The 23952-nt window shown below is 45.6% G+C and overlaps 1 protein-coding gene across 4 annotated transcripts in view; it reads left to right on the top strand.

Annotated features, from left to right (window-relative positions):
- Nucleotides 1-5862: 5862 nt before the first annotated feature.
- The window catches only part of RASGRF2 (Ras protein specific guanine nucleotide releasing factor 2), a 118135-nt gene continuing 100045 nt past the window's right edge, over nt 5863-23952 (top strand). For all 4 annotated transcript variants that reach the window (XM_056514338.1, XM_056514337.1, XM_056514335.1 and 1 more), the window contains exon 1: nt 5863-6401. In XM_056514338.1, the coding sequence (XP_056370313.1) occupies nt 6117-6401 (285 nt within the window). In that variant the 5' untranslated portion in view covers nt 5863-6116. The remainder of the gene's footprint in view (nt 6402-23952) is intronic.

Here is a 23952-nt window from a genome sequence, read left to right as displayed (position 1 = left end):
AACCCACACCTCCCAGGCAGCTATAAAACTTCTCAGCTGAGAATGTGAACAGCAGAAATATGGACCAGGAGGAATGTGCATTATCAACAGTGGGTCAGCAATTACAGACACCTGCTGTGCACTTCCCACCTGCCCAGAAATCCCCAGGATAAGCAGGGACTGATGTTCAGCTCAGTTTCTTTGCTCTTGTTTAACAAGATGATGTTTGGTGTGTGTGAGGAGGGGAAAACACTGGCTGACATCACTGTTGTCAGAGATCTGCCTGCAGCCTTTTAAGATTACTTTTTCCCTGCTGTTACACACATTTTCTCCAGTGCTTGCTCAGTCCCAGCTGCATTTGAACAGATTCATTTAGATGGTTTTCAGTGGATTGCACCAAGCACAAAAGCAATGTTCTCCTGTGAGGGAATTGTCTGAGTGCTCTCACCACCCTGGGAGGGTGAGGGTGCCCTGCAGGGCTGGGTTTCTGTGGTTCCCATTTGCCACAAACCCATTTTGGGGTCTGAGTGCAGGGGAGCTGCTCAGTGCACAGACATTGAATGTCTCTTTCAGGGCTCCCACAGGGAATGCAGATTATCAGACCTGTTCCTATTGAATTATGCACCCCTGTGGCAGATTATTTGCAGGCTTCATGCCAGATGGAGAGAATTCTCAGTATCAGCATCAGGCCTTGCAAACATCACCATTTCTTCCCAGGGTTACTTACTTATTCCAGATGGCTCTCTGTATCTCCCTTCCAATCTGTGGGGCTTACTTTTTCCCAAGAAATGAGAGTGCTTTAGTATTTTACACATTTTTCCTATTTCTATGCCAATATCTGAGAGTGTCTTGACAGAACAAGCAAAGGGTGATTTGCATTTATACTTCACATGGAATGAAGGGGGGGAATAAAGGAAATTTTATCCTACTATGCCTTTTTAATTCTAAAGCCATTTTCCCATTAGCAAGGGCTTTCTGAAAGTGAGAGCAATCCCAGGCAGTGTCTGCTGACCCCCTGCCCTCAGGAGCTCTCCACTCTGCCTCTCCCAGCTCACATTTGGAGAACATTATGCAATCTGTGTTGGGACACGCCAAAGCCTTTGGAACACTGAGATATCTCCCCAGAATGTTGAGACAGTTCCTTGCCTTAGCAATCTGTGAGCTGCAGGACAATGCCCTCCTTAAGGACACCAGGCTGACCACAGGGGCTGTGAAATTCTCATTACACAGCTCCCAGGCAGGGGAAAGGGGAGCAATCTCTACCAGCTTTAGAAGCCAGGGCTCAGCCCTGACAGTCATATTTCCAACAAGTGAGTGTGTGTCCCTACATGAATATTTCAGGCATGTGAAGAAAGTTCTGAAGAGCTGTTGTTGCATTCAGTGCTTAGCTAATGCTCGCTGCATCTGTATTGAATAAAATAGTCCTGGAACTCTTAATTAACACGTCTGGTCAACAAGCTGGATCTTGGCTCTTCCCTTTTAATCCCAGCTGGCAAACCCTTGCTGAAAAGGAACCAGCTGAAAACAGGCTTAAGGAGAAAAGCTGCTATCTTTCCTTGCCCATGTGATTATTTTAGTGCTGACTGGGACTAGCAGCATTTCCATGTTGAAATGCCACTTTCCTTCCAGCATCACCCCCACCCAACCCCTTCACTGAGCTGCACTGACCCTGCACCAGCCTCCTCCTCCTGCCCCATTTGTTGCCCCCCAGCCTCCTCACTTGGCCAGGTCTCTTTTGTCCCTTTTTTTGTCCCATCCCAGGGTCCTGCTCTCACCCCCAGCACCCAGGGGCTTTTCCAGGGTTCTTACCCCTGCTCCAGCCACACCAAGCACCCAGGACTCTGCTTTGTTTTCTCCAGCACTCCCTGCCCCAGTCCCCCCTGCTCTGTCTCCTCCAGCCCCCCAGCTCTCCTGTTTCCCTGTGCCCACCACTCATTACCATCCCTCTGCCAGCCAGGCTGAATTCTTCCTCTCTTGCCTTTGCCTCCTGCCTAACCACTGCTATTTCTCCAGTTTAATTGAGTCCCTTGATTCCAGCTTTTCTCTCTTTTTTTTTCCCCTTCTGCTTTTGATTTTCTCCAGCCTGTGAGACACCTTCTGCCACGCATTTATTTTTCTCATTTCTTTTCAACAGTCCTTTGTATTTTTTCATGCTGTCCTTGACCACAGGCAAGAACTCACCAATGGCCTCTGCAGACACACCAAACTGTTCCTTTCAAAATCTGCTCTACAACCTTATTTAGCTATTCTTCTCCCAAAATACCAGCAGCAAAGGTGCCAGCCGTGTCCTGGGGATGCTGCCTGTCACTAAGGGCAGCACACAGTCCCTGCACTTCTTTTGCCTTTAGGCTTCTGATCTTGTGCTTAGACTGAGGGGCTCCTGGCTTGGATGGCTCTCCTGTGGTTTTGCAACATTTTGCACTAAGAGGTTAAGGCATGATCATAAAAATACATATGATGTTGTTGTTATGATGCTGATGCTGATGATATCCTCACCTGCACAGCAGGTGATTTTCAGTTGTCTGCCTTCTGCTGGAGCTCCCACTGAGTGTTGGCCTGAGATTCCTGAAGGGGGGAATCACAAGGACACCTGTGCCACCACCTCTCTCACACCACTGAGCAGGAATCCACCAGGAATGAACTACCACTGTGACTTAAAATTGATTTAACAAGGAAATTCCCCCAAAAATGTCTCCACAAAACAGGAGTAGTAAATCTCAAATGATTCCATCAACTGCAAAGTTGTTTGCAAGATATTCAGGACTTGGAATGGCAGTGATGTTTAGTGTGTATTTCAAAATTTCCCTGCTTTATCAGATAAGTGAATCTTAGCTGAATATTACAAATACTTTTCAAGTAGCCAAGTTATACGCTGTGCCTCGAAGAGGAAACAATTTGATCAGCAAAACTGAGTAAAATCACAGAGAAGAGACAGGTTCAGCTCTGCTTCTCAAACAATCTGCAAGAGGACACATGGAGGTGCATTCTTAGTGAAACTGTTTTTTTTTTTCTCCATAAAATATTGCAGTTCTCAACAGCTTTACTAAATTGCTCTGTGTTTGATACATTACCTTGATATGAAAACACAAATAGTGATTTAGTGGCAAATAAATATAAAAAGACATAGAGCACATCTATTAGAAAACACACATAAAAACATCAGTGTAACAACTTCCTCTCAGTTGCTTTTTTATTACATTTAGTCAGCTTTTATTACCTTTATTTTAACAGTGCTTTTTCTAAAATGCTTTTCAGAATAGAGCCTTAAATTTTAAATGATTTCTAAACTGGGTTTTCTGTCACCCAGAGGATTGACAACTCACTGCCCTGGCCCCAGATCCCCAGGGTCCCTTCTGGGTATGGGATTCAGCAATTCCACTGTTGTGGAACACAGCACCATGTATTTCCCCCTTAGGACATCTTTGAACACCTTGCACTGGACTATTCCCAAAGGAAATTTCAGGTTAAATGCAGGCTAATTGGGTCAAATTATCTCTGCTGACACAGACCCACCACTTCCCACTGCAGATCTACAGCAAGGTAGATCTGGCAACACCTGGGCAGGGGTTTTTATAAATGAATTCTCCAGAACTGAGATACAATAAAATGAAGATTGGGATATGAAATGAAATAAAACAGTGTGCTTATCTGTGTGCTCTTCTCCTCAGAGCCCCATGGAATAAATTACATCCACGGATTCCTTTACATCTGTTTGCACATATATCTCACTCGTGTTCATACATATGAATTTGGCCTAGAATTCCTTTTTTAAAAAGCACAAACAAGCCCCTCTTTAATGTCGGTAATGAAGAACTTTTGAAAGTAATCCCATATAGATAGATACATTTAGATGTATCAGATAGTGTATGCATTCATTTGCACGTTGTAGACATTTAAAGCAAGAAATGGCAGGTTGTCCTTGTAGAAGAATGATCAAGTAATAAAGATAATATGCTGGAGAGAATTAAATCACACTTGAACAATAAAGGACAAACTGATGGTTGCACAAATAGCATTCACTGCAGTGAACAGGAATATTAGACTCCTTTTAGTTCCTATAGATATGACATATTCAACATTTTCAGCTTCGGAAAAATGCCTGCATGTCTAGGAGAAAATGATGTAGTTGAAGAAAACCCTCTTTTTCTTTTTTTCTAAACAAACCTTAACTAATTTATTTTTTGTGTGTGTCTCAGGTGACCTGGTGTGACAGATGATGTGTGATCACTCACGATTCCTGCAGCAGCTTTATTAAAGCACAAATTACATAAGCTGGGACAAGAGCCTGCAACTTCATCCTGGCCAGGACGGGCTCTGGCTGCAGGATTTCACTGTGATGTACGACGTGCTGGCTCTGGAGTGTCTGAGCTCTCCCGGGAGTGGCAGCTTGCTGCTCTCCCTCCCTGCCCGCCCTGCCTGGCTCCCACCGAGGGACACGGGATTTTACACACGGGGCAGGCGGGGATGGCAGCACACGGTCCTGCCCCACCCTGCAGCCACCCCAGCCCTGCCCAAACCTGCTGGGCTGTGCCAGGCTCAGATTTCACTGTGTGGAGACTCAAGGCAAACGAAGCCAGCCGCATCAGGGGTTGTGTATCCGTTTGTTTTTTCTCTAATACAAAATTCTCTGCTGACAAGATGAGAGCCTTCCAACCCTGCATGGGCCCGTAGTTCCTGCAGATAATACACAAAACCGCAGGTGCTGGCACAGATCACACAGGAAATATTTTCTAACTCATCTGTGCATTATACCGCAATACTGAATATCGTAACTTCCACATTTTTAATATTTTTCTTTTTCTTTTTTACTCATGAGACGCAGTAAAGCAGAAGAGAGCGAAAGCTACATTATGCAAAGTACATTTTCAAATGAAAGAACTCCAAGGCTTTTCCTGAAAGAACCCTAAGAGGAAGTTTAAGTTGCTAAATTAAAGGCGCGGCGTGCCGTAGTTGGCAGAAATTTCCATACTGGTGTGTTTCATGTAAAGCAATTCTGGACGCCAGCTCCCTCGCCAGGGTTTATCTGCGATAATTGAGGTGTGCAGGACCCGACCGCACCTGCTGCCGGTGAGAACACACCTGGCAGGTTTTCTTTTTGGCATTTGCAAGCCGCCCTCTCCTCGGAGAGGAGTCCCGTGCTGCGGCCGCCAGCCGGGGTCTAGAAAAGGTCCCAGCCGGGGTCTGTGGATGGTCCCAGTAGGGGTCTGTGGACGGCCCCGTTCGCGGGACCCCCGCAGCCCCCGCATCTCCCTGCGCTGCCCGAGAACACCCGGGGTTGGGGTGAGACCTGGGACGCTCCCCGCGCCTTTATCAGCGCGAATATCGGGTTAAAAGTGGCGGGTTTTGGGTGTTTCTCCCGGGCTTCTCTGCTGCGTTTTGCTTTAATTCTTTCGGCGCAGCTCGGGAGCGAAGTTACCGGCTCCGGCCGCCGCGCTCGCCCGGCCCTGCCGCTTTCCAAGATTTTCGCTCCAAGGATGGAAAAGGCGGAAACTAACGAGAAACCACGGGGCAGCCCCAAAATCACCCCGCGGCTCCCGGCCCGGCCCGGCCCGGCCAGCGCTGCCCGCGGGATCCCCCGGCCCCGAGGGATGCGGAGATGGAGAGGGGAGATGGAGGGATGGGGAGATGGGGGAGTGGGGAAATGGGGGAGAGGGGAAATGGGGGAGAGGGGAAAAGGGGGGATGGAGGGATGGGGAAATGAGGGAATGGGGAGATGGGGGAATCCGGGGATGGAAGGCTGGGGGGGGAATGGGGCGATAGAGAGTGGGGGGATGGGGGGATGGAAGGATGCGGGGATGACGAGCGGGGGGATGAAGAGCGGGGGGATGCGGGGATGGGGGGAAGGGTGGAGAGGGGGGCAGGGACCCGGGCGCTGCGGCGGCGGCGACTTTGCTCTTTAAATCGCTCTCCAAAGCGGATTTACGGCTGATCCCCCCACGTCAGCGGCCGGGGGCCCGCTGGGCGCCGGCGGCGGTGCCTGGGGCGGCGGGGGGCGGCGCGGGGCGGGGCGGGGCGGGGGCCGGGGACACTCGGGCGGGGCGCGGGGCCGGGGCCGCCCGTCGGTGCGTGCCGGAGCCCATGAATTGCTCCGTGAGCGCCCGGCGAGGCTGCGCCGCGGCCGCGGGGCTCCGGGCACGATGCAGAAGAGCGTGCGGTACAACGAGGGGCACGCCCTGTACCTGGCGCTGCTGGCCCGCAAGGAGGGCACCAAGCGCGGCTACCTCAGCAAGAAGACGGCGGAGACCAACCGCTGGCACGAGAAGTGGTTCGCCCTCTACCAGAACGTGCTCTTCTACTTCGAGGGCGAGCAGAGCGCCCGGCCCGCCGGCATGTACATGCTGGAGGGCTGCAACTGCGAGCGGGTGGCCGCTCCCAAGGGATGCGCGGCGGGCAGCGGCAGGGATGCGGCGCTGGACAAGCAGGTACCGCCCCAAGCCGGAGGGAGGGAGCAGCGTGCGGGGCAGGCGGGGAGGGACCGGCCGGGCCCTCGGGCCGCCCCCTCGCACCCCCGGGGTGCCGCCCCCGGCCCGGCCCCGCCGCAGGGCGAGGCGGCCGAGCCGGCGGTTCTGGTGGTTCTGGTGGTTCCGGAGTGCCGGCTGGTGACTCCTCGCTGCTCCCTGACTCGCGTGTTCGCACCCCGCCGAGTTTCAGGGAGCGGAGTCCCAGCGGCCAGGTGGGATGGTCTCACCTGCGCTGGCTCCTGCCGTGCGTTCCCCAGCGAGCTCGGCGCGCAGCTCAGGCTGTGGGGCACAGTCCCAGAGCAGCACCGCACACTCGGAGCAGCCGCTGAGCCCTTCCCTGGCGGCTGCCGCCTCTCCCGGGGATGCTCCGGGGGCTCCCGGCTCCCAGCTCGCTCCTGCTGCGGCACCGGGCCGGCGGCGAGCCCATCCTGAGCTGCGCCCCGCGGGATGGGAGCATCCTGCCTGGTTCGGGGATGCTGGCCCGGCCACGGGGCGAGCAGCGCCGGCAGCCCGGGGCCATTCCTTGCCCTGACAGCCCGGGAATGCCGAATTGCTGCCCCCGGCCGTGCCCCGGCTGACCCTGCCCCAGGCTGATCTGTTTGACACGTTGTGCCGGAGCGGAGCGTGGTTAAATACTCCGCGGATTACATAACCCGCTGTGGCTGCTCACAGATCGGGAGTCTTTAAGCGCTGCTCCTGCTGCCTCGCCCGAATTCCTGCTCCGGTTTGGAATGTGTCTCCCCGGGAGCAGCCCGGCAGGGTCGGGCGGATTTTGGGGAAGTCGGGGCGGCCGCAGCAGGTTCTGGGCGGGCTGCAGGTGTTTCCTCACGCCTGGGAGACAGCGACACAGCCCTGCTCTGAAACCCAGCACATCTCTGAGCTTCCCCGGGCCGGGAACTTCGCACGGAGAGCTCAGACCTGGTCTAACATCTGTGCTTTTCCCCCCACCTGTAAATAACCCAAGGCAGCCTCTGGATGTTCATGGTTAAGTGAGCAAACTTCGGGGAGCTGGGTGCTTGTAGTTATGTCACATTCACCCTCCAGCTCCTGCTTGCAGCTCTGAGGCATGTTTTTATGGGATATAAATGGAGTACTGGAGGATCCCCAGACGATTTTAAGCACGGATGTTGCCCTGCCTTCTTTACATTGGCTTACTACACTTGTTTATCAGCGGTGTTGTTAAATTACAGCTTGACTAACAGAGCTGCCTGAAAATAAATCCCTTCCATGCCTCTTCTTTGGGAGCCCTAAGTTGTGCTTTTATAGTGATGAATGAGTTGTTCATAATTACATCTAGTAATAATTACAGGGCAGGATGCTGAGCTTTTATTGCTTCAGACATCAACTATTTGGGTGTTTTAAAGAATGGCAGACTGCTATTAAAGAGGCAGAAGAATGCTTGGGGTTTTTTTCATTGGATTCCAGTTTGAATTTTCAAGAGAGATCCTCAGGAAATATCCTTTTCTCTTCACCTTTTGCTTGATCCCAAGCTTTATTCAAAGCTTTTGAGTGTTAGTAGCTTTCACAGATGTTTACTCATTAAAGTGTACCCTTGTTTGTATATACACATAGAGATACAAATCTTTGCTATAGTCTACAGGAAATTCCCTCAGCGACTGAAACTGATCCATCACAAGGAAAAAAAAAAAAAAAGATTCAAAAATCAAGCAGACTTTTCCATTTAGAAAATGTGCTCGTGCTCTTAAAGGTGTAAAGCAATTAACAATGAACCTGCAGTTTATTAACAGAAGCAGGCAAACTTGCTTCAATCAGATGATAATAAAAAGTCAATATTGCACATGCTAACTCCTGGCAGTGAAAAAATACTGCATAGATTTAATTTGCTTTGATTTCACCACCCAAATGTATTAATGGAATGGAAAAAAAAAAAAAAAAAAAAGAGAGGCTCTTTGGCACTTTTTAAAGAATCAGATCTCATTTCTCCCAAGGAGGAGCAAAAGACAAAAGTTATCTCCTTTAGTCTGGGTTTTATTTACCTGAGTAACTTAGACATCAGAGTGATATGTGCTATAGAATTACACAAATGAGGGAGAGAAAGAGGAATTGATCACACAAGAGCCCTTCATCAGCATACCTTGAGTGGACATTTGGAAAAGCAATGCATTTTCTCCAAGTTACATAATAAAGATTATGGACAATGCTTGTAGGGCAAATATAGATTTTGTTTCCCTTAGCCTGCAGATCCTTTCCATGTCAGTTTTCAGCTTTTGGGCACTGATGGTTGGGTTGTATGCCAGGTGAAGCTCTGAGTTGTCAGAGCTGAGTTGACCAGTGTGGCTGTGCTGTCCTGCACAGGACACAGAATTTTGATGTGTCCAGGTTGGGTGTCCATCTCCCACACCCATCCCAGGTGCTGGACAGTGACACATTTCACCTGCTGGGGATGTTAAGGTGTAACAGGAACCTCCATTCCTTGGAGATGCCAAATGCCTTCATCAAATTTGCTTTAATTTTGCAGCATTAAGGGCTTGAAAAACAATTGCCACAGCAGAATGCATTTATTTTGCCTTCTCCATTAACACATTAGTATTTTTTTTTGTTCCTTCAGAGGGATATTTGCTACAGAGAAAAATCAGCTAAAAGTTCAGAACCTGTTGTAATGCTGGCTGCATAAAGAGTGAATCAACTGATATCCTGGAAATGTGTGATCAACCTGAGCATGCTGCACACACCAAATGATCTGCAGAGGGAATTCTTGCTTTTGAAGAAGTGTTTTGATCTCCCTCAGATTTCAGGAGAGTTCTCATAAGCACCAGTCAGGTGTTGCTGTACACTCTGATTTCACATTTCAGACAAAAAAAAAAAAAAAAAAAAAAGGAGATGTGGATTTATTGTAGGAGTAACAAGGTGGGAAACGCTGAGTTTCAAAACAGCAAATTAGGACATGTAAATACCACATGCAGAATAGCTTCTGGTTTTAAACTGCTTCTTCCCAGGGGAATTGGGGGCTGTAAACAAGTGCAGCTCCCAGAGAGTCCTTCACTGTGGCACTGAGAGTTGTGGTGAGAACACATTTCAGCTTTTCTTGCAAAGAGAATGCCTGGCTCTGTACAAGTGAGGGGTTATTCTCCTCCAAAAATAAAGCAAAATGCCCCAAATCATGGTTTTTGCAGTGCTTCACAGAAGGCTGGCAGTTGTTATCCAGCAAGTTCACAGATACTTTTTTTAATCCCAGTGGGAACAGGTGATCAGAGGAATGTAAATATTAACATTAATTATTGTTGTCTGCATTGGGAGGAGGCCTTTGTGTTTAGTTTCTTTCATAACTGTGCATTGAATACAGGGAAATGTTCTGATACTGTTATTAATAACTTTCTCAGAGTATTTGAGGTTGTAAATGTCACATGACTGGAGCAGAGATATTCTTTGTGTCTTGCCTGCAATAATCTTCCTCCCACTTAGCAAAATTAAATGCAGTATTAGGTCCATGTCCCCACAGATTAACAGAATCCAATCATTTGAATTTTTTCCTGCCTGCTGCAGCTCTGGTTTTGTAGAGGACAGGGTGGTTTTGTGTTTTTTTTTTTTGGTTGTTGTTGTGATTTTTTTGGGTGATTTTTTGGTGATTTTGTGGTGTTTGTCCCTGTTTTACACTTATTCCTTGGCACATGCCCCAACAGCTTTTGCTGTTCTCTCAGCTACTCTAATGTTTGTTTAACCTAGCAATAGCACTTACAGGGCATTTTTTAATGAAGGTGAAACCAATTAAAAGTTACTCACTTTTTTTTGGGCAGCCCCCCTGTGTTGCTCAGCATCCTGTGATGCTGTAGATGTGCTGAGGAGTTTTTGGGGTTTTCTGGCACCCTCAGGATCAGTATTGTCCATAAATCTTTCTGCCTGCTGTGGGCAGGGAACCCCCTGGGATGTTCCAGTGGAAGGTTGGCCAGGCACCACCATGTTTTAGAAATTTTTGGGAGAAATTTAAAAAATGCCAGATAAGTTTTTCTTCTCAGCATCTGGCAAGAAGTAAAAGGATGTGTTGTGGTTTGGTTTTCTCCAAATTTTTTTTTTTTTTTTGATGGATTACCTTGAACAGAAGTAAATGTACACTGTCCCCTGTGACCTAAGGCAACAGGTGGGAAATAAATATAAAAAAAAAATAAAACTCACAAACAAACAAACAAACAAAAAAGAACCCAACTCAAAACTACAAACAAACAAACAAAATCCTCTGAGGTCTATCCAGGGGCTGAGCTCTGCTCTTTGATAAATGTTTTGTGTCTGCTTACTGAGCACAATTTGTGAATCAAGAGAAGAACAGGAAAGTCTCACAGCCATGTTTATTGCAGTTGTGCCAAAATTCAGGCATTTCCTCCCAACTCTTGAAAATGTGTGTTTTTTTTGTCATGTTGTTTGTATCTGTGCATGTGTGGGGACCCTACACAGCTGATAATCAAGTTACAGGCAGGGTGTGGTTCATTTGTGACCTGCCTTCTTCCCAAAGATCCACACAGACATAGTTTGGAGAATACTGATGGCATTTAATAATTTATTATTACACCTTCCATCCACATCCAGTGGCTTTGAGCCTCATCCATTTTGTTTTCTGTTCTTTTGGTCACCCTTGAGGGTGAAAGGCAGCAACAGACCCCAGCTGAATGTCTGAGAGAGTAATTACAGGACTGAGGGTAACAAAACCAGATGTTGGTGAGACAGTTTATTGGTTAGAAACCATGGGGTGAATCCCTCAGCTTTTCCCTGTGAGGCATTGCAAGATCCTGAAATATGGACTCTAAGAGGAATGCATACTCTGTAAATAAATTATTGGATGATAATTAGATCCCAGGGCAAGTGACATTTGGCAAGGGCTTGTTTGTGGAGCTGCTGCTTTGTCCAGCAGGTGAAATGCCAGTGGCTGAGGCACAGGTCAGACCTTGCTGGAAATGCAAAATCCCAGAGCCCCAGGACAGAAATGCCACTGACCACTGCAGGAGCTTGTGTGCCACAGTCCCAGCCTGGGCAGCTCATGGTGGGATGAGAACACTCAAAATAAACCTCAAATAAAGCACTCTTAATGTTTAACACAAATTCCATTCCCCCTCTTTCTCACAGTGCCACTGCTCATTTCATTGTCTCCTCTATTGATGGAGTTCCATTGATTTGCCCTTATCTGTTTAATTCCTCAGATCTACCAGATCTGCAGAAAGCAAATTCTGAGCACAAAAACAGCAGCTCAGTCCCTCAATTACTGAATAATTGCACTTCATTTATCTTAATTTACCTTGATTTGACTTTTAATGTTGGTTTTTTTTTTTTGTTTTTTTTTTTTTTTTTTTTTTTTTTTTTTTTTTTGTTTTTTTTTTTTTTGTTTTGTTGTTGTTGTTTTTTTGTTGTTTTTTTGTGTTTGGGCAGGGATTGTCAGGTGGAGAGCAGTGCTGGGGTCAGAGCTGTCCCTGTCCCTGTCCCTGTCCCTGCAGGAGCAGCAGATTTTAGGGAGCACCTTGTTCTGTGCACCAGTCATTACTGATGGAGGGATGGGTTTTTTTAACACTGTGCCTCTGCACTAAATGTGTAGGAACATATGCTTCCATTTGAGCTTCCAATTTTTTTTAAATTTTTTTTTTTTTTGGGTTTACCAATCCCGTAAGGTTTTCTGTTTGAGCTACAGAATCAGTATTTATAGAAGCAGAGGCTTCCCCAAGTCAGTCCAGCCATTTCAGTATCTCTTGGTGTTTGCCATGAGCTCAGAACCAACTGGGTTTTTTTAGGAAGTGTTTATAAACTCCCAGTTCTGAACTCAGCTATATTATCATTTTTAATTTTACTTCTGGAAGTGGTTTTTTTCTTTTTTTTTTTTTGGTTTTTGTGTGTGTGTGTGGGGTAGATCTGATCAGCTCCACTACATCTTTAAAAAGATAAAATAGGATTGTGTTTTAAGAGGTAAATGCTATAACTATTGAAAACAAAACTGGAATTATATTCTCTCCTTTTCTCTCATGGTGCTGTGAAACTGTGACTTTTGTCCATTTTTTGGCTACTGAGATTTTTGAGTGGGATAAAATGTCTGAGTGACAGAAATAATCAGAATAATTGTTCTGCAGGCTTGAAGTAGTGTGATTCAAGTTCTTGAATTTCTGCAAGATTTCCATTGCACTGCAGCCTGCCCTTTGTATTGCTCAAACTCAGCAAGCTCGTTGAATTCCTTTAATCCATTGTACTTATTTCACTATGCTGAGTTTTTAAGATGCTGTGCCTGTATTTGGCATTCTGTGTTACGAGCTTTATGTGCTGTTTATCCTGTCTGATGGGGCTGAGTGTCTGTCCCTGTGTGTGCAGGACAGGTGCTGCTGGCAGGATCTTGGGAGCCCCTGAGCTGGTCCTGGGGCACTGGGGGAATTGGCACCCCATCCCAGGGTGGGTGTTTGCATCTCTTCTGGCACTTCCCATGTTTTTCCCATGTCTCAAACACCCTTGGGTGTTCTCTGTCTCCTCCCCTGTTGGATTTTTAGGCTGGCTGCAGGTGGCCCCTGTTTCTGCTCCATTCTGATTTCTCTGTTTCAGCAAATGCCAAATATTTTATACTCTCCTCTGGAACTGTGGGGTCATGTACAGCACCTTTGGCAGGATGTTCGTCCAGAAGGGAAGCAGAATTTATTTTTAACCCTATGTATTCATGGAGGATCAAGCATGACAAGAAAATTGCAGCTTTCTTTTGCACCAGTCAGGCTCTCTTCAATTTGGTGCTCACAGAACAATTCCAGTGAACCATTAAAAATGCTTCCTCCTAATAAATCTAACAAAAATCTAACTACAGCAAAGCTCTCCTGAGAGAATGGTGTGAGAAGAAATGATGGAGGGGTGCAGCAGAGACCCCTGTGCACATCACCACAGCCAGGCAGGTGTGGGTGTGTGCAGGGGAAGGGAAATTGGATAACCAGTTGATAATCAATTGCATTTGACACCTAAAGCACTGTTTCCTGTTCTGAGAGCTTGAACAGGAGCATCAGGCAAGGGAGGGCTCCTGGGCTGGAGCTGAGCCCTGTGTGTGATTCTCCAGGTTTTCATGTTGATTTTGTGTAACTGGGGTCTTGCACTTGTGACTTTGTGGCCCAACAAGTGTGTGATGGCTGAGAGAAACAGCAGGGCCTCCTTTCTTGTGAAGTACTCAGAGAAGAATTGTGGTTGTGGTTAATAATGGTAAACACTCCTTGTTCTGGGGACCCAGCTTGGCTCTGGAGGTGGGTGTGCTGGGAGGCAGAAGCAATCTCTGAATGTCATGGTTAAAATACAATTGTGACACTCAGACACCAAAGATCAATGTTTTATCACACCAGGCACCCACACCAGTTGCACCAGACCTGTGGGGTTTGTGCTCACCATGGCTGCAGCAATTCCCTCTTGCCCCACTGTGCAAATAAAGCTGTTAGTTTTGGGGAGCATCTGCATGATGCCATGAGAGGTGTCACAGGACCTGGGGAAAGAGATTCTGAGCTCTGGTGCCTGGCTGTGCACCCTAAGGCCAAAAACTGGAAAAAAAGAACCCCAAAAACAAAATCAAAACCACAACCCACTGAAAACCCCAAGCTAAACATGGAGCTGACACAGCAAACCTGTGAGAAGTGGAGCTCTGTGAGCCATGACTGTGGAACAACCACACAGAGACAGTTTGGGTGCAGGCATCCTGCTGAGGAGGTGCCAGCCTGCAGACCCTGGCTGGGGGCTGCTGCTCCTCCCTGTGCTCCCTCAGGGCATCCTCCTGCCCAGGGCAGCCTGGGCTGTGCAGTGCTCCAGCCCAGCTGTGCAGAGCTGGGAGAGCTCTGCTGGCAGCAGCGCCAGGGGCTGCACACCTGCCAGAGCTCGGGGTGATGCTGCAAGGTTTGGAGAGAGAGCATCTTGCCTGGGTGCTGCTCTGCATCCCTGAGACACCTTGATGCCTTGGGATTGTGGCTTTTATCATTATATAAATTTGTAATCCTGCAGTTCTTTGGTGTGTAACCCCAAACTCCACACCCAGTGCTGCTGCTGCTCTCCCATTTTGTCAGACACAACAATTCCTCTCCAGGCTGGGAATCAAGGACACCTCACTGCCTCAGGGCCAGAGATGGGAACAAAAGTAAGCTGGAGGATCAAACTTGGGGAAATGACTTAATTACCTGGAGCTGTAATTGGGAGATTAACTCCCAAATATGCAAATGGAACAAACTTATAAAAGTGTGAAATCCTGTGACCCATTGTCCATTTTGGGTGCAGCCCTTGAGGGGCTTCATCTGCCTGAAATGTACCAGAAGGCCTTTCAATAAATACAACTGCCTTTTATTCTTTTAATTTTGTCTGCTTCTGGTTTCAATAGCCCAAAAAAGCATCAACCTGACAAACTTGAGAGTGATGCCAGGTGGTTCTGTGCAAGACAAATAAATATATTTACCTCCCATGGAAAGGAGGGGGAGAAAAATAAAGTGTCTTCCCAGCACTGATTTCAGACAGGTTTTCCTAAAGCTCATTGACTTTCTGCAAACATGTCTTTGATTATTTTAAGTGTCTTTTGAGTTTTTTGGAGGGTGTTTGAATGTGTTTCTTATGTGTGCTCATTGCCTGGGGGATGGGGAGCAGGAGGATGCTTGTCTGGGCTGTGTCTGCCTGTACTTGCCTCTGGAGCCCCTCTCACCCCTCCTGCTGAATCAGATTCCTGCCTGCTGTGACTTCTGCAGGCACAGACCAGCCTGACAGAGGGAATTCCATCCCATCTGCTGGTGTGTGTGTGTGTCACCATCAGCGTGGGGACGTTTGTTTGTCCTTGCAGCTTTCCCAGCTGGGGCTGCACTGGCACCTGGGGGGCTCCCAGGAGATGTCACTGCAAGTTTGTGCCCACCTGAGAGGTGCCAGGTGCCCATTCCTGTGTCTGGCTGCTCCTCTGACCCATGGCTTCGTTTCCCTCTGCACCTTGCAGGTGTGTCCTCCCTGGTCCTGCTGCTCTCAGGCAGCTGGGGTTTGATGCACTTGGCTGAAACTGGGAAGTTTCTGTTCCTGATGTTTCTTTTGTGAGTAAGTTATTTGTGATTGTAGCAGGTCCCCTTAACACCACTTGCATTAGAAGGGTGAATGGATGAGTTTTTTAATAATTGGCATTCATTGCTGGGGTAGCATCCAAGGTTTGTTCACACCTTGGCTCTCTCTTTGTGGTGTCCCCTCTTTGACCCTTTCCCTCCAGCGTTTGTTCTGCCTCCTGTAAGTTTCAAACTGCTTTTGGTTGATGTTCCTGCCCCACAAATGTTCATGGTGTGCTGGGAGCTCTGGGGGAGCTTGGCTAGTCCCTGTGCTGGAAATGGACAGAAAATTGCCACAGGTGTGAGCAGGAGCCTGTGCAGGACTCAGTTCATCTTTTGTGTCCTTTCTGGTGGATTCCTCAGCCCATTGTGTCCCACTTGTGCAGCTGCTGCAGCAGCTTCCAGGGCAACCACGCTCATTTCTGGCTGTGAGCATCCCTTCCTCTGCTGGCTGGGAGATCCTGACTTTGTGCTGCTGTTGTTAAGGTGGGTGGAGAAGTGTAAGCAACCAAGCCCTCTTGTTCTGAGTGGTGTAAGGCATTTCATCTTTTTGAATTGTGTTTCTTCCTCTTTCCTAATACATTTTGATATTTATACTTTCCCACCTCACTATAATGTCAGCATTTGACAGTTACTTGCAGTAAAAACAGATAATTTTTTTTTTTGCTACAAATTACCATGGTGTAATACAAAAATTTTGCATTTTCTACATTCTTGAGTGACTCAGGAACACAAACCTGTTTGACTTGGAATCCATCCATATTCTTTAGTGGTTTCCTAATGCAGCCAGACTTTTTGCTGGAGTGAACCTGGAGTGGTCACAGTGACTGGGAGAAGTTCCTGGGGACTGGGAGAGAGCAGACATCCCCCAGATCTTCAGGAGCACAGCACAGTGTTAGCTTAAAACAATTTTCTCACATACTTTTCATAGGTTAAATGCATATTCATAAGGATTTTACATATCCAAACAGTCCTGTGGGTTTACATGTTCTGGGAATTCTTTTGCTTGGTTTTAACCTTTGACTGGTCTGTGTGCCATCCTGTAGATTAAATCAATGCATTTTATTTCTTCTTGATGCTCCATTCTGTGTTTTCACAGTTCCTGATAACCAGAGAGTCAGTAGTAAATTTTTCTCTTGGAGTGCTGGTTCTTGTCACTGTTATCATTCAGATAGATAGTCCACAAAAACATTGAATCAACATAGCTGTTGCACACCATTATCTGAGTTAATTGCACAAATAAAAGCATTTAGCAGTGTGCAGTCTCTATTTTAATACTACGCCAAGGCCTCAGCTATATTTGTCATGCTACAATTTATATAAGATATGTGATGCATACAGAAGCTGACAGATTATACTATACCAAAATCCAGTTAAAAGAGATTAAAGACTGTACTATATCAAAATCTTTGTGATAATAATATCTTCAAAAGCCAACACATAAATGGGAAAGTCAGTAACTATATTGCCCTTTACAGCAATCCTCCTGGAAAGCATTTCCACATCCAGGAGGGCAGGGAGGTGATTTGGGGATCCACACAGGGGAAATCACACTTGGCCAGCCTGATACCCTTCAGCAGTGCTGTGGGTTGAAACTCCCTCAAGAACCAGCCCCGAGGAAGAGGGAAATTGAATATTGAACAGTTACCCAGGACATTTAGTTCTAAGATGGGAGTGTTGGCCCAAATAGTAGGAATTTTTTTTTTTTATAAGGAAAACCAGCAAGGCTTCCCACTCTGCTTTCTTAAATTTTCCTCTCTGCTTGTTGTCAGGAAGTGGAATCACGTGTGAAAAGAAATATATATGCCAGGACATTGTTTCAAGCTGCTGTGCAGTGATGAGTCTTGTCTTCTTTCTGGAAGAAATTTACTATTGGCTCAGAACTGTAACAAAAAATTCAGAATTCTTAAGAGTTTGCTGCAAAATAAAAAGATGAAAACTCTTTCTGTCTTTTTGTGCTTTTGATGTCCTTTTTTTTTTTTTTTTAAATGCACATGTTAGTGCACCATGCATATGGCATGTATTTTCTATTTAATTTCTTTTGTTTTTTTTTTTTTTTTTTTTGCTGGGGGAGTGAAAGAGGTTGTTTTCTTTTTAATCGCTTCCCATCTGATTTAAATTTGAAGTAGTCATTCTGGTTTGGCTCACGTTTAAATTGTGGCAGGAAAAAATTGTGCAACTAGAGTAAACTTAACTTTAAAATTTTTTTTTGCGCTAATGAGCAGAATGTGATATAACTGCTGCTAACTCAGGCTGAAGCCTTTTTTCCCTTGTCTTGAGTTTCTTGGAATATATCTGTAATTCAGTGGATTTCTGCCTTTTGTATTCCCCTTGTGCTGAGCAGTATCAGTGTTTTTAAAAATGCTTGGTTTTGGTGCCCTGGGAAATGTAAAATAAATTGTTTTAACAGAGGTAGGAGCAGAGAGGGGGATGTGTTGTTCAGGGTCCAGACCCTGTCAGGACTCACCTTGGCTCCAGCACATGTCATTTCTTTACCCATTTCCTTTCAGGTTTTTCCCTTGCCCTTTCCTTCTCCCTGCTGTCCACTCAGGTGGTTTTTTATTTAATCTCCTCCCCCTGGGGTGTATTTGGGGAATCCCTGCCTGGTGCTGCAGGTGAATCCCCTATAAACTGGGGATATATAAATATATATATATATATATATATATAAATATATATATATATTTAAACATATATATATATAATTTTTTATAAATAAAAATATTTAAATATATATAATATATAATATATGATATAAATATAAAAAATAAATATATAAATAATAATATAAATATAAATATAAATATAAATATAAAAATAAATATAAATATAAATATATAAATTAAAAAAAAATATATATAAACCCCCTGGCACAGCCCAGCATTGTGAAGGTCTATTTATTCCTACTCCACTCAGTGTCATAAAAATACATAAATGCTATTTCTTGCATCAAAGACATAAATTAAATGCCTGTCCTTTAGCTGATGTAATTTCACAGCAGTGGATTATTTAATCCAAGTGTCTTCAGCAGACTTTTCTAAATATATCAAGTGGGACCAGGTGCCTGATCTGCTTTAATACCATGTACCTTTTATTAAGAGTTGATCAGCTGCCATTTCCATTTATATTTCCTCGTGTTCTTTCTTGATTCAGGGTTATTTTTAAGTCACCCAGGTCAGGAAGGATATGAGTGGGGTGGAGCACTGAGGGAAGTGTGGATAATTAATGGGAAACATATTTAAAATGGAGTTTTCAGAGCAGCCAGAGAACAGTATTCAAACATAATTGACTCATTTGATTAAAAACACTTATTAGACTCAGGCTGCTCCCTTTGCCCTCCCAATTCACCCCCTGAGTCATGAACCCACCAAATTAATTATTACTGACTAATTTATACCAGCAATAGTATCCAGTTCTGGATGTATTTTATGTGTAACCTGTAGCTTCTGTTGTAGATTACTCATGCCATGAAAATGTTGGTGTGTGCTCATTTTCAGTTGTTATTTGGGAAACTGGAGTGTGTTAGCTGTGCTTAGAGCACCAGCAGTTTCCATGAACTATTTGAGACCAGCGCAGGGCTGCTGAGGTAAAATTATGGAAAATTTCAGCCTGGAATTATTGGCACCCTCTCTTGTTTTCAGCGTTGGGATTACAATGTGGCACAATGGAGTATGTCATAACATTGTTTTTTGTTTTTTTTTTTGTTTTTTTTTTTCCCCCCCCCTTTTAAAATATTTTTTTTTAAAGTAAGGACTTAAAGGGGAACAACTAATTTAGTGAGATACTGGAAACTGCCTTTGGGGTTTATAGGACAGTGTTTATATTGCACAGGAGCTGTCTCATGGAATAAATTCTTATGGCTGCAGTCTCTTCCTCTACCCCAGCAAAGAGTCCCAAAACCCCTCTTATCTTCTGTCTGCCCCTTGCCCTCTGTCAGGTGCTGTGCTGGAAATCTTTGCTCTCTCCCTGCCTTAATAAAGCTCTCCTTCACAGGCAGGAGTAGCTGCAGGACTTAATTGTGCAGCTGGGTGTTCCTGGAGCTGCCTGCACTGGCCAGAGAGGAAATCTGGGGTGTTGTGAGCCTGATTTTTGGAAAGGTTTGCTGACTGTAGGTAGTTTCTGGAGCTGAGGTACATAGATGAGTACAAGTATTCACCCTAAAAATGGTATTTTTAAATGTTATTAAATATTACATAAAATTTAATATATTTTGTGTTAGCAAATATTAAATTTATTAACTTTTAGAGTGTGGCAGAGTGTCCCAAAGCTCTGAAAAGTTCGTGAGTTAGGTTTCCAAAGTGAGCCCATTTAACCCTCTGTCATCACCTGGAAGAGCTCCTGCTTGCAGTCCTGAAATATAATTCCTAAGTGTACTTAGTTAAATGTGTTTTATGAGGTGTGCCTGCACAGCTCCTATCATCAAGGTCCTCCAAATGTGGCAGGAATAACTCTTTCCTACTGCAATTGGCACCCATCACACCCTTAGTGTTGCCCTGTGTTTTTTAAATTTTTGTGTAGCTTCCATGTCCCTAACATGGGCTGTGTAAAAATAATGTAAAAATAATGTAAAAACAATGTAAAAGTAATGCTTGCACATCTCTTGGGTTAGCCACATCACCAGCAGGCCCAGAATTTCTGGTTTTCCAGAACCAGTGGATAACCAGCAGGAATAATATCCTTGTTTTAAGTATGTACTGTCATCTAATCTATTAAAAAGAGAGAAAAAGAAGACCAAAACTATTCAAAAGCAGCACTAGAATTAGTCTCCTAGTCAGGCACCCACACTCAGATCTGGAAACTGATGTCTGGTGAGTGGTTTGAGTTTTTCTGTGGCTGCAGAACACGGGATCACTGGCAGTGCCAGCGCTGCTGCCAGCTCAGCATTTCACCTTGAGGAGCAAATCCCTGGTTTATTTTCCCCAGCTGCTGTGCTCCAGGGCTGCACCTTGTCTGTGTGTGGGGGCTCTGCTGCCTTCTCCCAGCTCGTGGCTGTTTCCTTGGGGCAGGGCTGGTGTGCATCACACCGAGGCTGGAGCCTGCAGTTTGTCTGAGAGCCCCTTGCATGTGGACACCTTTAATCTGGGGCATTTCTGGGCTGGATGAAAGCACAAGGGGCTGCAGTGCTCCTGCAGGGATGCTGTGCCTTTTTGTCAGCAGTGTTTGCCTCCTGCCATGCTGCCCTGAGAGATGGGAGGGCAGAAAGCTGAGCTGTGTTTGCAGGGCCGTGGGTGGGTGGAGGGCACAGAGCAGCCCTGGGAGGATGCTCAGGGGCAGAGAGCAGCACACAGCTTCTGCAGGGCTGCACAGGCCCTGGGAGTGCCAGCCCTGAGTGTAAATCATCAGTTCTGTGCCATTCATAATTCCTGTGGGATGATTCCAGCCTGCAGCAGGTGCAGTGTGGGTTTTGTGAAAGTGAGCTTCACAGACCAAGGGTTTGGTCTCCACTCTCTCCTGGGCTCAGCAGCTGATGGCTGGGTAGAGTTTTCCAGGGAATTACATGAATTGGAGGCATTGCACGCCATGGAAATATGCCAAAAAAAATTTTATAAGCAATTATTGTCCCACAGCATGCCTTAATCATACACAATAATTTCACAACAATCATTTTCGAGGAAAATCTGTTTCTCTGGGTATGTGTACAATACATTTAGCCTTTCTTTTACTTAAAAAAAAAAAAAAATCTATGAGAAACTACATGGTGGCAGGCTTCCTATTCAGCAGTGAGAGCTTTCTTTTGTGGTTCAGGGAATTTTCAGATTGGACTTCTGCCAAAGTTTGTTATGTGCCTTAAGTACATGAGGTATTTGGAATGGCCACCTGTAATAAAAGTAAGCAAGTATAAATTGGCACTGAATGACTTCCCAGGCAGTTAGTCACACAAAATCCAGTGATTTTTTTTTGGCTGGACCAGAATTAGCAGGAGAAGTCAGGAGGGCTCGGGGTCCCTGGGGCTGAGTGTGGGAATGGGGCTGTGCCATGGGAGCAGCTCTTGGGGCTGCACAGGGCTGCTGGGGGAGCCTAAGGCAGGGAGAGGGATGAGTGCACGTGGAAGAATAACAGAGTGGGGTGATTAAAGAGAGCAGTCTGGGCTGTGCACTGCCTGTGCAGGTGTGTGATCACCACCCTGGGTCCTGTCCTTCCCTGAGCTCCCAGGTGATCAGCCAAAGCAGCCCAGCACTGAGGTGCTGATCCAAAACCAGGAGGTGTTCTTTGGGATGGTGATGCCTTGGGTTTTTGGCTTTTTTATTTTTCATACATTTGTAACCCTGCAGTCCTTTGGTGTGTAACCCCAAACTCCACACCCAGTGCTGCTGCTGCTCTCCCATTTTGTCAGACACAACAATTCCTCTCCAGGCTGGGAATCAAGGACACCTCACTGCCTCAGGGCCCAGAGATGGGAACAACAGTGAGTTGGGGGAGGAAACTTGGGGAAATGACTTCAGTACCTGGAGCTGTCATTGGGAGATCAACCCCAATGTGCAAATGGAACAAACTTATAAAACTGGGAAATCCTGTGACCCATTGTGCATTTTGGGTGTAGCCCTGGATGGGCTAAATGTACCTGAAAGCCCTTCAATAAATATAAGTTATTAATATATTATATATTATTACAACTATAATTATTATATATTATTACAACTTACTATTTATTATAATAAATATAATTTTTATTCTCTTAATGTTGTCTGGCCTCTGTTTTTAGCCCAAAAAGGCATCAACAGCTTGTAGTGAGCCATCAAACTGCTGGCAACAGCCACTGGGGACTCCTGAGGTTGGTAGGTGGGGATGCAAAAAAACAAAACATTTGGCAAAGTCTGAGCAGGGAAATGGCTGTGAACAGCTCTTTAAAAGTGTATCTGAGAAAATCTTACAAAAGCAATGCTAAACTTTTTCCAGCTCTTTGATTTGTTTTATGAGCCTGCCTGATATGTAGCATATAGTGTTTATTTTCTTTGATATTCAAGGATAGAAAAGAAGTAGGATAGCAGACAGAAAATACAAATTTTCTATTCCTAAAGTATCTGCATAATAATGATAACATGTTTGCTGATCTGTGTTTGCATCTGCTTTGTGATTTCTTTTTCAGAGGCAATAGATAAAAAGTTTAGAGCATTGTAATAACGTTATTTTCTTTGTACTGAATAAACAATGTCTGGCTGGTTTTGGTTGTCTCTGTTGAGTTTTTGCAAGGTGCAGGTGATGTGCTCAGCCTGCACATGGGACAGTGAAAACCCTGAGGAGAGGGCAGTGAGCAGTGGGGCTGGAACACAGCAGGACTGAGCAGAAAAAACCAGGAATTTCTGTAAGGACCTTCAGCATGTGGTGTGTTTCCAGTGCCTAGGAACTTGTTTGGGACACAGTGCAGGAGGGAAAAGCACTGGGGATAGTGGGCTGGAATTGGAATTGCACCTTTTTAACCTCACTGAAATCAGCCAGGTGTGATGGCCCCACAGCCCTCTGCATTTAGGTGGAGCTTGGCATTTATTTTATTGATTAGAAGGTTTCAGCCTGGTGGTCCCAATTCAGCTGGCCAAATCAGAGGAGACATTGCTGGGAGTTAAACACCCACTATCCTTAATTATCCTGGTGCTGTTGGTTGCCAGAAGCACATTGAAAATCTTCACCCCAGCTCTCCTCCCAGCAGTGTAAATACCTGTATTTGGATGAATGACCTTCTTAGCAGGACATGGTGTTTCTGCTGTACCCTGGCCCCAAACTACATGGGCACATCTGTCACTCTGCCAGGCTGCAGAATTGCCTGCAGCTGGTTTTATTAGGACTCTGCTGCAAAACCCCTTTGGCTGAATGACATTACCAATGCACTGCACAGAAAAATTGTGAGCAGTTGATGCTCACAATGCCCAGTGTGTCACATTTAAATGGTAGTCATTTAGCTGGAGCAATGGCATAGACCAGCACTTGTGGAAATTTAAAGAATTATCTGATATAAATATTTACAAGATAAGGGTTTCCCTGGTAACTTGAAATATCTAAGAGGAAAACCTGTAAAAATGTAGGGAGCTGTGGCACGTCTCTTAGTGTTAGGATTTCTTCAGCTATTCAAGATGGTGCTGTACTAGAAAACCATAATTTTTTGGAGAAGTAAACTTGGTTAGTTGTACTGCAAGACAAAATTGGGTTTGTATCTCCTTTTAGCATTGGCAGTGCAAGTAATGCATTTTTCTGCTGTGTTTTGTTATAGAACATGTCTTCATTTTAAAATTATTAGAAAGAGAATAACTCTGGCACCTCAATCACAGAGTGGCCACTGAAATCAGCCCCTAAAGTTGTGTTTTTGTGATTTTATGGCAGAGGGGAACACTCTGCTCTTTCCCCATTCTCTGGGTCATTTAAGGACTAGCAAGTGGCTGTGGCCACAGAGAGGACAGCAGTGGCCAGTTTGAGCCAGGACAGCAAGGCCTGTGACCACAGCTGGTGGCTACCTGTCCTGGCCCTGTGGTGTGTTCTGTTTGTACACATTAAAATATTTTACAGCATATAAGTTG

Source organism: Oenanthe melanoleuca, chromosome Z (assembly GCF_029582105.1).
Source record: "Oenanthe melanoleuca isolate GR-GAL-2019-014 chromosome Z, OMel1.0, whole genome shotgun sequence".
In the NCBI taxonomy this organism is placed as follows: domain Eukaryota; kingdom Metazoa; phylum Chordata; class Aves; order Passeriformes; family Muscicapidae; genus Oenanthe; species Oenanthe melanoleuca.
Note: the sequence above shows the minus strand (reverse complement) of the source record. Positions and strands in the feature narration are given on the sequence as shown.